The sequence below is a fragment of the Centroberyx gerrardi genome, chromosome 14 (assembly GCF_048128805.1).
Source record: "Centroberyx gerrardi isolate f3 chromosome 14, fCenGer3.hap1.cur.20231027, whole genome shotgun sequence".
Classification (NCBI taxonomy): domain Eukaryota; kingdom Metazoa; phylum Chordata; class Actinopteri; order Beryciformes; family Berycidae; genus Centroberyx; species Centroberyx gerrardi.
Window position 1 is genome coordinate 20,332,115 of NC_136010.1, and position 16,913 is coordinate 20,349,027.

A 16,913-nucleotide genomic window follows, 5' to 3' on the forward strand; every position below is an offset into this window, starting at 1 on the left:
CTTTTTCCATTTGCTCATATCTGTTTCCCTTTGGAGGGTATATGAGTCAGACTGTGATAACTCTAATATCTTCTCTCTTTTTTCTTGTTGTCTTTTTCAGAAACATGTGAAGACCCTTGTGAAGCTTCAACCTGCAAGTAAGCCTTCAACAACATAAAGGCGAAGGTATCCTCCCTCCTCCTCATCCATTCTCTTTGCTTCCTCTGCTGTTGCCTTGCAGGCCCGTTAGATATGGAGGGCCGGCGGGTTACACGCAGGACTTTATCACCTGGGCCTAGAGTAGGAGCTGTAGCTGCTCTACTAGGCTGCTGGCTCTTAGTAATCCCCACCTTGTGCAGTGGGCAGACATTCACTAGTTTCCACCCAGAACGGCGCGAGTGGGCCTTCAACCACCTGACCGTCCACCAAACCACAGGAGCGCTGTACATCGGAGCGGTCAACCGTGTCTACAAGCTCTCAGGCAACCTGACCCTTCTCGTCTCCCATGACACGGGCCCAGAGGATGACAACAAGGCCTGCTACCCCCCACTGATCGTCCAGCCCTGCTCCGAGCCCCTGGTCTCCACCAACAATGTCAACAAGCTCCTTCTCATTGATTACTCCCAGAATCGGTTGCTCGCCTGTGGCAGCCTCTACCAGGGTGTCTGCAAGCTCCTCAGACTGGATGACCTCTTTATCCTGGTGGAACCCTCCCATAAGAAAGAACACTACCTCTCCAGTGTCAACCAGACTGGGACCATGTATGGAGTCATTGTGCCCTCGCTGGGCCAGGATGGCACCCTATTTATCGGCACTGCAGTAGATGGAAAACAGGACTACTTTCCTACCATCTCCAGTCGAAAGCTGCCCCGTGACCCAGAATCCTCCGCTATGCTCGACTATGAATTGCACACCGACTTTGTGTCCTCCCTCATCAAGATACCGTCAGACACACTGGCGCTGGTCTCCCACTTTGACATCTACTATGTGTACGGCTTTGCCAGTGGCAGCTTTGTTTACTTCCTGACCGTCCAGCCCGAGACGCCAGAGAACAGCATGTCATCCGGCGGCTCCACCAGCGACCTCTTCTACACCTCTCGCATCGTCCGCCTCTGCAAGGACGACCGCAAGTTTCACTCCTACGTTTCGCTGCCCGTCGGCTGCGTGAAGAACGGCGTGGAGTACCGGCTGCTGCAGGCCGCCTACCTGGGCAAGCCGGGCCGCGTCCTCGCCGCCTCGCTCGGCATCAGCGCCCAGGACGACGTGCTCTTCACCGTCTTCTCCAAGGGCCAGAAGCAGTTCCACCGGCCGCCAGATGACTCGGCACTCTGCGTCTTCACCATTCGAGACATCAACGCGCGGATCAAGGAGCGCTTGCAGTCCTGCTACCAGGGAGAGGGACACCTGGAGCTCAACTGGCTGCTGGGGAAGGACGTGCAATGTACCAAAGCGGTGAGTTACAGTGACATGCACTAATTGAAAACACGTTCATACACGGAAACATACACACACAAACACATACACAGATTTATACTTACTATACTCTACTCACCGATACTCAGTATGGAAATGATTACCGCAGTATTCCATTTTCATGTGGTGAGAATATGACTAACACTGCAGTTTCATTTCATATTATGTATGTTAATCCAACAGTGCAATGCTGTTATTATTGGGAAATGTAAGATAACGCATCAAAACCAAATCATGTATACAGTTATCATCTGGACAATCTTTTCTTGCACATCTAAAGTTGCTTTGAGATGAAGCAGGACCTCACTGATATACAGTGCAGCATTTCTGTTTTCACTGGGAGTTTGCATCAGCGCACAATCAATGAATAGAGGCAACAGAATAATTTATCTACTGTACATTTGAATCAGTGTAGGATTCTATGGTGGTGCAAGAACACTTGATTTAAAAACATCTCATGTTTCCTTCCTTAAAAATAAAACCCTAAACAGCTGGGGAATGACCAAAGCTTCTCAATGAGCCTAGGAACCACAATGTTGAACATAGTCAGGGTGTATGCCATAATACAAATAAACACAGCAATTATCTTGAAATGCTTTTGACTGCCTGGTGTAGTATAGTTTCTGTTATCAAATTATTCTTGCACTACATGTAATTATGCCTAATTGTTTTGCAGCTCTGATATCAGAGAACAGCCATTTTAAACTATATCTCAATGAGAGATATTCATAAATTAGGAGGGATTTATTTTTCTTGGCAACCATCAAAGTGATAATGTTCTCCTCGAGCACAATACAAATAAATACACTTTCTCCCTAGCAGAGCGAGAGAAGTAGTGGGGGGTATAGCTCATGGTAGTCTGCTTTTACTGCTGGCATAGATCACAGGCCAGTCTACTCACTCTGAAATCCCCAATTATTCTATAATACAAGGCCACATATCTGCTACATGTTGTCAAGTAAAATTAAGTTTCTTTATTTTCATTCAGTCCCAGGAGGCTACAGTCCTCTGTGTCTTCATTCTCTAATTGCTAATAGGAATTAAAAAGGAATAATGAACATTAATGACTAGCTAAGTGTATGTCTCATGCTTATAGCGCATGTGTGTGTGTGTGTGTGTGTGTGTGTGTGTGTGGAGGTGGGTATGCAGTATGTGTATATTCAGGCTTATATGTGTATATAAGAAATGTGTCCTCATCATAGGGCATGTGAATACCTATATGTGTGTGTGTGTGTGTGTGGGGTGGGGGTGGGGGGAGAACTTGATGTTTTTTTAGGGTTTTAATGATATCCCCATCCCCGCTATGATGAGAACCAGCGCTCAGCATCCTTTGTTGCTAATCCCCCCAGGGCACTCTATTGACCACTTTTATTAACATCAGTAAATTCCCCATTAGTGCAATGTCAGAGGTGATTGTCAGGAGGAGGGAGACATTATCTGGAACTGGCGCTGTTCGGTTTCATTAGCTCCACTGAGAAGGAGATAGGAGGAGGTCGGAAAGAAGGAGAGTAGGCGGAGGAGGGAGAAATGGTAGAGGAGGCGGTATATAGCGACGACAATGCTGAGGTCGGAAGGCTTTCTTACCGTGGGAGCCGGAATTAGAACCGTTTTCCAGTCTCCCAGAAGAATCCCCTATCATCTCCCCGCGGGGCCTTCAGTATACTCTGAAGGGTGCCAGGCGCTATTATAGCTAGCTACCTGCAAAGCTACACCTCCCACTCCATTCTTCAGGCGTGCGCTGCCAATAACGTTCCGCTCTCCTTTCACGTTACAAACCAAGGATACGCAGGCCTTGTGTGTGTAGCCCCACAGATAAGAAGATGCAAAATACCATCCTTAAGACCCTGTCCTCGCGGTCAATGAGCAGTCAATAAATCCATAGCATTATATGGATTATGCAGATAGATGTCAATGGATGAGGAAGTCTTAAAGCCCATACAAATTACATTTAACAGCAGGATATGTCAGCCATGCTAACCTTGACTGTTTGCTTTAAATCCCCAGCTAAAGCAGTGTGGCTGCTTTTTCTAACAGAGGCATATGCTTCACACGCTTGCCTCTCTTATAAGAAAATATGCTCTTGTTCTAAACTGACTTGGCCTAGAACTATGCATCTCTTTATATGCCTGAGATCCATCAAAAAAGAGGTGAATCAAGGTGAGACCAGCCCGAGAGACTAACTCGTTTTTTTTCTTTATGTACCTCACTTGGTTTCTGAGGAAATTCCACATTGCCTTTCCTCTGGCCCATTGCTAACAGCAGGTATAGCCAGTAAGCTCAAAGCAGAGAACCTTAAATATATCTGTTGCTCTCATTCCCATCCTGCAGACGTTTCACTGTGTACGCTTACATACAGGCCAAGTCTGGGGCTGGGGATGAAGCTGAGGTTGAGCCAGGGGATTCAGAGACAGCAGCCAATCAAAGATTTATCACCCAGCCGTCCAGCCTTCTGCCATCTGGAGATTCACACCATCGCTGCAGTCACTCCCAGGGAGGCGAACCATGATAGGATTCTCCCTGTATCAGTCCCTGTCTCACTGCGTGTGTGTGTCTCTAATACTATCAGCCTGTCTTTCTCTTTCCAGCTCATGGCTTCCCAACTAATTAACCACCCATGTGAGAGCAAAGGGGAACTAGTATTGATAACACTGACATACCGTGGGAGAGTGGGAGTCTGAGACCAGATATCCTGTCATGTATTTCATCCCTCATTCAAATTCCACACAAATGTTGACGTACAACTGTGGAACACTGTGTTTCATTGTTTAACATCATTATGTAGCCCACTGTGGAAGCAGACCAGCCAAGAGTAGCAGCTGATGCTCAGTATAGATTAAACATCCATTATTTTTGTATCGTGAGTTATTCGATAAGGATTAATCGTACAGGGTTACAGTCAGTTATTTTTAGCCTCACCACAGCTCTGCTAAAGATAATCAATGCAATTCGCATCACATGAAACAGACGGGGATGTGGTGAATCAACATTTCTCAACTATTTGCGAGATTTACTATAATACAAGGGGCGGGGGGGGGTGGGGGGGGGGGGGGGGGGGGATCTGCGAGAAGGTGAACTGGAAAACTCAACCACATGGGATCCAGGGGGAGTTGGGTTGGCTGCCAAGTCTGCTAAGCGTACATCATCTAAACAATCTAGATATAATCAGAACCAAATGGTCTGGAGCCCAACAGACCGTGTGGAATAGCTGGATGCATCTGAGGGAGTAGCTATTGATAAGCCAGAGTCTGGAACTCACGGCTGTTTCTCCGGCTCTGTTTATAGCTGTAGATCTCCCATCTGATTCAGTCTGTGTGTCCATGACTAATCAGGATATGCTTAAAATGTAAACAAGCTTTAAACAATGATATAGATTTGATTTTAAAACCCAAAGAGAAAAAGGAAAATGTACTGTAAGCTTACCTCGGTGTACATTTTCTAATTCAAATATGCTGTAGACCTCTGTGCTATTTTGGGCAGTGGAATAAAAAAGGAAATGCCATAAAATGGGGGGCGTGACTGTAAGAGCGGAGGCGATTATTCCCCGTCAGCGTTATTGCTTTTGCTCAGCTCATGAAAATCTGCGTGGTAGTAAAAGGTTTTATGGCCGCGGTGTGTCGTGTGAGGCTGAGGTGGCTCCCAGGGAGGGAGATGCCACTCACCGTCGTCTGTCTAGCCCTTTCTGAGAGAGAGAGAGAGAGAGAGAGAGAGAGAGAGAGAGAGAGAGAGAGAGAGAGAGAGAGAGAGAGAGAAGACAGAGAGATAGACATAGCTACAGAGGGAGAATTAATGAGTTGGGGGTGGAGGAAGAGCGGTACAAAGTCAGAGAAAAAAGAGAGAGAAATAGTTAGTGTGACAGAGACTATGGGAAATTCACTGAGAGCGATGCTGGGCTCCAGCCTGCCTGGCAATCTCACTTACTCCACATGGCACTTTGAGGCCACTGCCACTCAGACTGTCTCAGCTGACCTGATTCAACACCAGAAAGACCTTCCTCTTCCTCCTCCTCCTTCACCTCTACCTCCTCTTCCTCTTCCTCTTCCTTCCTCTCTCCTTCTCCTATCTGGGATAGACTAGAAGACGGTGCACACTACCAGTCAAAAGTTTGGACACACCAGATTGAAAGATTTTCATTATCTTAAAGCCATTTTGATCTAAAGGCTAATGCTTGAAATTTGCATAATTCCATTTGTGTTATTTCATAGTTTTGACGTCTTTACTATTATTCTAAAATGTGAAAAATTGTAAAAAATAAAGAAAAATGCTTGTGTCCAAACTCTTGACTGGTAGTTTCGTTCCAGTCTCCACTACAAACAATCCTTGCAAGATATATAATCACCCATAAACTTTGCCAAGAAGAATGATTAAAGTCGAACTTAATGAGGCTCTATGGTGGTAATTATTTTCCAATGAATGAGTAAATACGGATCAACACATACCCTTCACTTAAATGCGTGCCTCTTTCAGGGTTGCATAGTTATCATGCAGTGTGTTTGCCGCTGCACATAGTTATCATGCAGTGTGTGTCTTGCTGCAGAGGTGTGATGATAGGCCAGGGTAATGAGCCACGGTGAGAGCAAGGTGGGGCTCAGTCAGGCGTGGCTGAAACATGTCTGCCAAGTGGAACAGAAAGGCAAACGTTTGTCTGGCCGGGAGACTCACTCGCACACCTCCACCTCTCTCTGACCTCCCTCCCTCCCTCCCTCCCTCCCTCCCTCTCTCTCTCTCACGCTCACCTCTCTCGGCCCGCTCATTTCCGTCCCAGACGCTCCCTGACACTGCCACCGTTTTCCGCAACTTTGACCATCGCTCCCTCTTTCTGTCTCACTCTGTCACCTTCATCTTTCCTCCCTACTGAGCTGTCTTCTTTTATAACCCTCCTGGTTCTCAGCCTCTCCGCTCTCCTGACGTCTCATTCTCTAAGACTGTGTCTCTCTCTCTGAGGTATTTTTGTCACTCCTTCTTTTACATTCCATGTCTAGAGTCTCTATGTGACACATTTGTCTCATATTCCCTATCACTTTTTTTTTGCCTTTTCTCTAATCTCTACTTTTCCGTCTCTCAGTTTCCACTTTAATTGTCCCGTCTGTCATTCATACCTCTCCTTCTATAACCTTTGTTTCTCCTCTCCTCCTCTAGCCGGTGCCTATTGACGACTCCTTCTGCGGTCTGGACATCAACCAGCCGCTCGGCGGTTCCCAGCTGGTGACCGGGCACACTCTCTACACAGAGACCCGCGACCGCATGACCTCCGTCACCTCCTATGTCTACAACGGCTACTGCGTGGCCTTCGTGGGCACCAAGAGCGGACGCCTGAAGAAGGTCAGTAACAGGCATTCGCTAAATCCATTCCTCCTTTTCCTTGGGCTATTCTCGTCCAGCAGTTAAAGGTCTGTTCTAGGAGATTTCAGCTCACTTCATCATTGTGATACGTAAGGACTCCGTGCTGTCCAGCGGCCCGTGGGGTACAGACACTGAGAAGTGGTCCTGTTCCTGTGCAGATGGATCATGGTCACCGGGAAACTTTTCTCCTCAATATTTAATGCCTGCTGTCAAAGCGTTGGAGAAGGGGAATGGCAGTGGCCGGCTCTCTGTAGTGGTCATTACCAGTTCCTTGTTAAGTGAGCTCCAGTGTCGCAGTGTTGAATAACCTGCACTGGCCCATTAATTTTAATAGGCACCTTTCCGCCTGTGGCCCACTGGGAGGCAAGAGAGACCAGACCCATGTAAACCTCTTGGTCTCCATAGGAGAACGCAGACGCTAAAGAGGGTTAAGAGCTGCTGGCCAGGTAATAATGACAGATTTCTCACTCCAGCCACAAGAAATAAGGTATTAGGTGAGATTACTCACTGAGAGGGTTGAATGGTGTGGAAGGTGAAAGCTATTCATGAAGCTCTTGAGTTCAAGGTGGTATGAACGTGGGATTGTCAATCAGAAATGCCGAGGTTTTGCTTGTTCATTTTGAACAGCTATGGAGCTGTTTAGGCACTGACGTCATCCCAGACTGCTGTATGTTGTATGTTGAATGTAGATGTGTTTGTGTAGATCCTCTGTGTCTCAATGGTTGGTTGTATTGCATACTGATGATGCTTTCTGGACTGCAGTTAAGGCGGCTGGTTGAAGGATTTGTCAGCAGTCACTTGGCTCCTCCTCCCTTGGGACTGCCTCTGTTTGAGTGACAGCGGGAACGTGCGTCACATGGGCGGTAACTGGCACATACACTACAGCCTCCCATGCTACCAACAGCTGCATGCAGCTCAGAAAAAAAAGATGGAGAGGAGGAAAGAGAGCAAACGGCTAAAACCATTTTGATACCTGTTTTGGCATGCTCTTTATTATTCCAAGCCTGGCAATGAAACACAAATGGTCCTGGGTTATTTTGGTCTTTGCATTCATTTATTCATAATTGAATCAATGCCCCAATCAGGCTATGCTAGAGAGAAGATTCATTCTATGTAATCCCCCCGTTTGAGCTGCTTAATAATTTATCACTTTTTTTCTACATGGTTAAATTAGATGAGACAGAGAACAGTGTTCACCCAATTCCATTGCTGTTGCCTGCATATTGTTTTTATCTCCCCGTTTCCTTCCACACTCTTTTCTGCTGCCGCCTGCCTGAACTGCCTTCCCACAATCCTCTGCCTCCATCTCCTATCTTGTGCTCTCTGTTTGAAAATCCATGCAAAATAGCCCTGTGTGCCGGCGCCTACACTGGCTGTCTCCTCGCAGGGCATGACTGTAACCACAGTAACGCTAACATGGGGGAGGAATTAACCAGGATATGAGAAGTGCACCAGGAGACGAGGTGCCACGGTCCACTGGCCAGCCCAGGAACAGAAAAGCCTGGTGGAGCAGTCAGCCGTAGAGCTGATCCACACAGGACAACAGTATTGGGTGGTAATGCATCGCTCACCAACTATTACTTTTCTCAGTAATGAGTTGTGTGACAAATCACGATTTCAATAACAATTTCAATGTTGTTCAGTAACAACATTACAGTTACCAATAATAAAAATCAGCCGAAATATTGCACCCTCATCCCCCGATTCATTTTCCTCATAATTAGTCATTGTTCTCTCACACGTTAGCTATAGGTGAGAAATGGAGGAAAATTTTGCTCTCTGGGTGGAAGTATTCTCACTTCTTTCATTTTATCAAGCAAAAAGATGACAAGAATGGTGGCAGGATGAGGGCTGCTTTGTGTGTGTGTGTGTGTGTGTGTGTGTGTGTGTGCGTGTGTGTCTGTGTGTGTGTGCCTGAAGTATGCATGTGTGTAGGTTTAGGGTGTTATCCGTCCACTCCCTTGAGTGTCACAGGGAGAGCAGGAGGATAGGGTGACCTGATGAGGCCTGGCTGCAGCCCCTCTCCTGGGGGCTGGTATGCCGCTGTCAGGCCATGGGGGGTTTTGGGGGGATGAGGGGGGGTGGGGTGCTGCAGATCGAAGCGTGACACTGCTATAGGGTGACAGGATTTGATGCTTGGTTGGTGACACAGCTCTATACCTCCACCTCTTTCATGCTACCAAGAGAGACAGAGAGGGAGAAGGGGGATGGGGTGGCGGGTGTGAGCGTGAGAGCCATGATGAGAAAAAAAAAAGAATAAGAGAGACAGAGAGAGAGTGGCAGGAAGAGAGAGAGAGAGAGAGAGAGAGAGAGAGAGAGAGAGAGAGAGAGAGAGAGAGAGAGAGAGAGAGAGAGAGAGAGAGAGAGAGAGAGAGAGGGAGATAGAACGAAAAGGAAGAAGGTGGTGGGGGAGGGAGGAAGAGACCGTTGAAATGTGAATTTAGTGCCGCTGAAGAAACCAGGGCTGCACCGCTGCCTGTAATTGGATTGGCTCCCTTCCCAAAGACTCCCCCCCCCTCCTCCTCCTCCTCCTGCCCACCATCTCCCGCTTCCCCATTCAATCCCGCCCCTCCTTCCCTCCCTCCATCTCCCTCTCTCGCTCCCTCCCTGCAGACCGGCTCCTGCTGTATATGCTGCTGTTTCCTGGGCTCTGCTGGAGCATGGCGAAGCGGGAGGGATAGTGTTGGCGGATGCCGCTGCCCGTGGCAGGCTTTTGCAGGGGATTGATTGAGGAACAGGGGTTAAGAAGGTGGGGGGAGTGAGCAGACACTGAGGTGAGGAGAATGCATATGTACTGTAGTGTGATAGACTGCAGGAAGCACTCAAGACACATTACAGTTGTGAGTCTCATATATTAGAGCTCACATGCTGTGGAGGTGAGTATAGGGTGTGAAGTGATTACATTTTATTGTGTGATACAGGCACAAACACAAATCTATATTTCATTAAGGTGCCGTAGTTTCATTTCCAGTTTACAGTAAAATCCAGTTTTATCGCTCGGCAATTTTGCATTAGGTGTGTACCAGCAGTCTCAGTCGTCTGTGTCATGTGGCTATCAGAAAGTGGTTGTGGACTTCTGGGTGGCACCCCTGGAGGCAGTGATTGATTGTGGAGGGGAGTAGATGTTCACCTCAGCAGAAAGCTGCTAGGGGGCAATCGATAGTCCAGGCCTGCACACACTTTTTTCCAGCTACTCTGAAACCAGTTCCCATCAGCAGCAAACGAGACCAAAGCCACGGCTTAAGTCCACCCAGAGCTAACATCAGTAGATGTTCTAGTGAGCTTGCAGCCCCGCTGGATCATGAGTTAATGTCCTATTTAAATTCTAGACCTAGAGTTACATTGATACTCACCAGGCTCTCTATCATTTACATTATCACTCGATATACCCGGAGACCCAAAGACCGCTACAGGGCTCTGTGGGTCAAATTATAGAGATAGGAGATCTGCTATGCAGTTTATTCTGGGCGCACATTACCTAAGAATTGCATCATCTAAATTGGAATAGACTGTGTGTGGTTCATTTTGCGCTTAAGCACAGACATATCCCACCCGGGGACCGGGATTGGTGGGAAGTGGCGACGGCATTAAGCGCGAGAGGAGCCGCGGGGAGCGCTGCCTTTGATATAGACGGAGATGGAAGGCACGGCTGCACATGTAAAATTGGATGTTGAAAGAGATCAGTGTAATAGATGAATAGGGAGGTTAAAGCGAGCTCAGCAGAGGCACATTCAGGGTTCCCCTGATAATCAGAATCAATTCGCCAACAGTGGGAATGAACATCCTCCATCCCAGTACTCTCATACAGAGCAGCAGGGGTTAAGAGCTGTTGAACCTGAGACCAAAGAGACACATTCCCATGTGGCATCCTCTCCCGCTTTCTACATTCAGCAGAGTTACCCATGTCTGTATAGATTCATTTGTTAAGACTCAAGCAATTACGCAGTGGAATCGAGTAACATGTAACTGAATCATGAAGCAATCCATTTTATAAACATAGCTAGCCTTTTCAATCACTCTACTCTTTTAGTGCCTCATTTTGCCTTGCAGTGCATACAGTGTTTTCTTTGTAGTCCAACACCATATATTATGGTGGTGGATGTGAGTGTTGAATAGAAGTGAGGGGTTGATTAGTGGTGGTTTGCATCAGCAGTAAACCATAGCTGAAGACAGAAAATGTCATCCAGGCCTTTAACCTTCAGGCCTTCAACCATGATGTGCTGCTTTCGGCCTAATTAATTCTTCTCATCATGCCTCGGTGAGAAATCAGGAATTGGTTTGGATGATGCCCCTGGCAGCTGAAGGGGAGAACTTGAAAGGCTGGTTCAGGTGTTTAATTGGACAAATGTCCTGTTGAACTGGTTAACGTGGCCAATGGGCGCGTGGCCCACTCACCTGGCCCCCACTGTGGTCTGACTTGGGGCCAGGGTGTGTGTGGGTTGTGTGCAGACAGTACTGGGGGGTGGGGGGATCGCTGAGGGTGGCAGCTGATCGTAGCGCATAAAGTGTCGGGGACTTGAAAGGCTTGTAAATGCAGGCAGCTGCTCCTACAGGGCCCTGGTGGACGAGTGGTCAACCTCCTTCATACCCCCCACCCCCACCCCCACTCCCACACACATATACTGTTACCAGTGTGTGTGTGTGTACCCATGCTGCGTTCTCCCCCATTGAGCCTCAGAGAGTTATTCCATGGATTAGCCCCCCTCAGAGGGAGTGTGATCTGTCTGTTGCGTGTGAGCCCAGAGGCTGCTGGCCTTGTCCTGGCCCTGCTCTGGTGTGGCCTGGCTCAGCCTGGCTTGGATCTTTAAGTGGGAAGGAGAAGATCAGCTGAGCAGATTTTTGTTGTCACTCTCTGCTCTCTGACCTGTACTCTGTTTGCTGTGGCCTCCATGGACTGTCGCCCTAACAATGGGGGAGGACCGGTAGGAAAGGAGGGAGAGAGAGAAAGAGAGACAGACAGACAGACAGACAGAGATAGAGAGGGAGGGAGGGAGGCTTTAACTAGCACTGAGGATGATGTCCCTAGCAACAGCTGAGGCCCATGGCAACAGCTGAATGGAGGCCCATCCTTTTCCCCCAGGGGTACAAATTACTCTGAGAACAGAACTGAGGGGTCCTGTCACCTGTCCCGCACACACACACACACACACACACACACACACACATAAGTGCCACACATAAACAAAGCACTCATCATCATCATCATCATCATAATATACAGAACAGTACAATGGTGTGATATGATCATGAACTCTCTTCACTTTGTTTGATGCCTCAATTGTTTTCTCAGTCGGTTATTAGCAATTCCTCATGGGTTTGCTAAAAAACAATTTAAAAGGAAGAATAATAAATAATTTTAAATGGTTTTATTTAACATCTCCATTGTCATTGCGTGACTTGCATTAACCTTGAGCTGACATGAAAAGAAATACAATTGCAAGTGAAACACACTGTCATAATTGCTACCAGGTAGAGTTTGTTTCCAATCATCATACTCACAAATTATCACTTCCCACTGAATGCCTTCTATAATGACAGTTGCATCACTTTGTTTTCAGATTGAATGGTGGGGTCCAATTAATCCCACACTGAACAAATAATTGCATCCGTTTGTTAAATCATTGTCTTTGTTTTCTCTGTCTTGTTAAAAAAATGAAATGAAAACAATCCTACTTAATGCACCTGTTGATGAAGTGAGCAACGGACATTTCAAACTTGGTAAAATGACAAAATGACAAATATCATGGAGTGTACTTTCACTGAGACGACAGCTTTCAATATTTATCCATGAGAGTCATCTTAAGGACTCCCTCTGTTAGATTGCTAGCAATCTTTCTAATCATGTTACACTAAGCAATACAGCCTCAATTTGCCCACTAGCAATAGCTGGGGGCCCAGAATTGCCTGCAGAAATTGCCTTTGCGAGTGAAAGAACATCTTTCCCCAACACCAACTTGCAGCAACTTCTCCCAGAAAGAGGTTGAATGAAAAGTCCTACAGTAAAACTAGCGCTGTTTGGAAAAGTGCAAATAGAGGTGAATTCAGTTTTTTCTGTCATTACCTAAACTTGAGGATGTCTGTGGATGCCGGCTCTTAGAGAGACTGCAGCAAACCGCTTACTAAACTCTACAGCGTGAGAGGATGACCAATAAATCCACCATCACTGTGAAGTGCTGTATGAAGGCCTGCTTTGTGCTTTGTGGAGAACAGCCTCTGATCATCAGACGGTCTGAACGCTTACTGAACATCCTTGAGGGAACTTCAGTGTAGACTCTGCAGCCCTCTGTCCATCTGCAGAAACTATTAGCCGGTGAAGTTGGCCCTGCTAATGGCATCTGCTAAGCTGCTTAGTCAGAGTAAAAGCAATGGCGAATACAAAGGGTGTGTCATGTTTTTTTGGGGTTTTCCGAGGGGAAGCAATTCACACTATTCTGTGGTGTTGTAAGTCTGGAAGGCTGAGTCGGTATGTTTTGTGCTTTGTGGTCGTATCTGTGTGTGTGTGTTTGTGTGTGTGCATGTGTGTGTCTGCTGTAGGTGCTTTGCCATAACCAACTCTCTAGTCTAGCTAATGACTTGCCTGTTCAATGAGTGTGTTGTGGACCTGTAGGACGTCTGTGTGACCTTTTGGGAACCCGGCCTCCACTTGACCCCCTCCAGCTCGACTCTTAACCCTGAGCCAGATAAAGAGGCGGCGGCCCCAGGCACCGGCAGACTGTGTCTTTCATGGCCGTCTTCAGAGGAGGAGCCTCTCTATCTGCCAGACCTGGCCGAGGCCTTCTCTAAACACTTTACTGTCAAAAAGGCCAGCGGAAGACTGAGAGCCCCCGCTGTTCCATTCATCCAAGTCTCATATCTGGTCTCTCTTCCTTCATCTCTCTGATTTACTGTATGTCTCTCTCTCTCTCCCCCCCCCCCCCCTCTCTCTCTCTCTATCGTCATCATAGTTGTGAGTTAAATGTGGCCTGGTCAGTCAACCAGCTGTCCCCTCTCATTTTCTTTCTCATTTCTTCCTCTCACTCATTCCTCTCTTTCTCCCTATCCCTATCCCTATTTCTGTCTCTCTCTCTCTCTCTCTCTCTCTCTCTCTGTCTTTCTCTCCCTCTCTCCCCAGCTCAGACTATTACCATGACACTGCCTACCCTGCAGTGATCTCATTAATCACATTCAAACAGCTCTCTGTTGCTTTCGCTGCTTCTATCTGTGTCTCCCACTCCATTCTCTTCCTCTAATTCCTTGCTCTTTTCTCTGCCAGTGTCTCGAAGGAAGCGTTTTTCATTATCCAACAACAAGAGACAAATGCTCATACAGAGCACACATTTTACTACAGATGGATTTTACACATGCAGGCTTAATTTAGCCTGTAGATATACAGTAGTGCGCATCCATGCCAATGTAGCCAAATCCCGAAAGACTCAATCACATATGCCTGTAAACATGTTGTGCACTACTGATTTATTCATTTATCACCAAACTCACTGTTTTTCTCCGAACGGAGCATTTTATTTTCATATTTGTTAGGGCCTTTTTGCTGGTCGGGAAACAAATTACCCTGTTGAGTGCGTCCCATAATTGGACTTAACTTCATGAGCGAGATTAATTAACCCATTGCTGATTAGTGGCACTTTTCACCTGAGACTGGAAGTGGAAAGAGCATCGCATCCAATTTCTCCAGCATATTTTCTTGTTGATTGGGTTAGAAATTCAGTTGATGCCAGCATTATTTACTGTGCCCATGGTAAATGTGCCATACTTGAGAGGAGGAAGGGGCCTCAGAAAGAAATGAAAGTGTACACCCTGGCTCAGCTCTCACGCTGCTGCTCACAAAGCCTGAGAGACATACTGTGCCTGTAGCAGTGGATGGTGTGGTTTCCGCTGATGTAGGGCGCAGTTGTGTCATTAGGATTGGGAAACCACATCAAACACCACTGGCTGCCCAGATCCATGTCTTCTTGGTTAGACAGAAAGATTAAACATGTGAAAATAAGGCTCCGTATTCCCAAACGTTTCTCAAAGCAAGCAGTGGCCTTTTTCCCTTCTTATGAATATTTCTAACACATATCCTGGCAGTCAAGTACTTTATGTGTAATAAAAACACAACAAAAATATGTCCAACACATTATGCAAGGGCGCTGCGTTGGGAGGCAGGGCCTCGCGGCCTATCAATATTCCTGTTTAGTCTGCAGCCAATGTAGGCACCGCAGGGAGAACATTTGAAATTCATAGAAATTCTTATCAGTTGTTGCGTTGCTCTTATTGATCTGTTACTGTGGAAACGGCACAGTGCGGGTGTAGGCCTTGTGTTTTTTTCTTGCCTGAGGTATACGTCTCAGAGCTCCAATGACTTCCAACAGTTCTACCAATCAAAGAGAAAATTTATTTTTCTGTCAAATGAAGTTTACTAAGTACTCAATGCTTGCCCTTTGTCCTCTAAGTTGCCAGCTGGCATGGAAGATGAGGGGTTTTTTTTTCTTCAGTTTCCCAGCTGACCTTGCTGAATTACACAGAGAGAAAAGGGACAGAGGGAGAAAGAGTAAACATCTTTAGGACAGAAAAATTCCAGAAATAGATTAGCGAGCAACGTCTGTCAAAGTGGATGGCTGGCCCAATGCCAGGCTTTATTGATTTGCCTTACAAAGCACTTGAATAGGCCAGATAACTGTGATTAGCCAATTCATTACTGTTGGCTCTCAAAGTGGTCCAAAATTAGATAAAAGGGGGAACAGAAAGGACAGAAGGGGAGGGAGAGTAAACTACTACTTTGTAAACTTGGACAGAAGCTCTAACAGTTGCCAGCAACAGAGGGAATCTTTTTGAAGTTCTTGATGATTTTTTCCCCATTTCACATGCACCAGATCACACAGAGATGCATCACATGCATCATAATGATCATCCTCATTAGAAGCAGTTACGAAATGGAAAAAAACAACAACATGCATTGTTTATGTGTTTGATAACATGCAGAACGATTCTAGATTGCTCAAGGAACCAAAGCAGCGTTCCTCTCATCTACTTTGCAAATTTGCGCTCCCATTTCAAGTGTCTTCTCAAGTTGTAGATCTCAGAAATGAGAATTGTTTCGGCTTTGATGATATACTAAACTCTCGTCTGTGTGAAGGCAAACCGAGTGTGACAGCGACTAATGTTTCTGTCTGATAGCGGGACAGCTTTACTGCTCCTCTGTCTCTTACTTCATACAAGACAGCAGCAGTTATCAGGCCTCTCCGAGTTAAGCTTGTCTGGGTGACAACATTGTTTAATGCATTTCTATGATCACACAGTGTTTACAGCAAGCTTTTATGGGCTTTACACAAATAAATTCTTTGATATACGCTTTTTGGCATTATACAGTCATCCGGTTATCATCTATTATGGATGTTATGACAATACCAATGAGGCATTGTAGTAATTTGCCGTATTCCTTCTTGTTGCGACATTAAATACCGCAGCTGTCCTGTTTCCCTCTGAGATATGTCCTATTTACCTCTGAAACGTGGATGCTGAATCTCTGACAATGAAGGATAGAGGCAAGCACGCCTTTACTTTCTCCTTTTCCTTGATTCCCCCCCTCCTCCCATTGCCTCTGTATCTCCGTTCTGTTGAAACTGTCTACTCTATCTGTTTATTTCTCCCTCTTTCTCCTGCTCTCTCTCCCTCTCTCTCTGTTACCGCAGGGCTGTCAAGTAAAAAGAAACTCCAGCTAGCCATCAGCCTAATGAACAGAGATACAGTGCTAATAGCATGTGATAATATTTCAAGCCACTGGTAATCTCCGATCACTCAGCCTTTACCTGCTCGTCACTTCTGAGCCTTTAACACACATGCGCACTCATACCCACACACACCACACACACACACACACACAGTAGCAGCATCTCTTTCTCTTGACAGCTGTATGTCAGGTTTGGCCTCAGCCTGTCATGAAACAGAGCTGTCAGCCCAGACTCCTTCTTGATAGCCGAGCGCTGCTGTCCAATGGCTGAGTAGAGACGGCTAGAGTCTTAATGGGATTGGACAGTTCCTTCTGCATATAGGTTGGACATATTGTTGGATTGCGTGCGGTGGATTGTGTTCGCTGGCAGGAGCATCCACTCAGGCCGCAGTAACTCCTGTGTTGTAAAGAC

The 16,913-nt window shown here is 46.5% G+C and overlaps 1 protein-coding gene across 1 annotated transcript in view; it reads left to right on the forward strand.

Annotated features, from left to right (window-relative positions):
* The first annotated feature begins 216 nt into the window (after nucleotides 1-216).
* Nucleotides 217-16,913, forward strand: part of plxna2 (plexin A2) — a 151,816-nt gene continuing 135,119 nt past the window's right edge. The window contains exons 1-2 of the mRNA XM_078288068.1: nucleotides 217-1,431; nucleotides 6,589-6,771. Of these exons, the coding sequence (XP_078144194.1) occupies nucleotides 232-1,431; nucleotides 6,589-6,771 (1,383 nt within the window). The 5' untranslated portion in view covers nucleotides 217-231. The remainder of the gene's footprint in view (nucleotides 1,432-6,588; nucleotides 6,772-16,913) is intronic.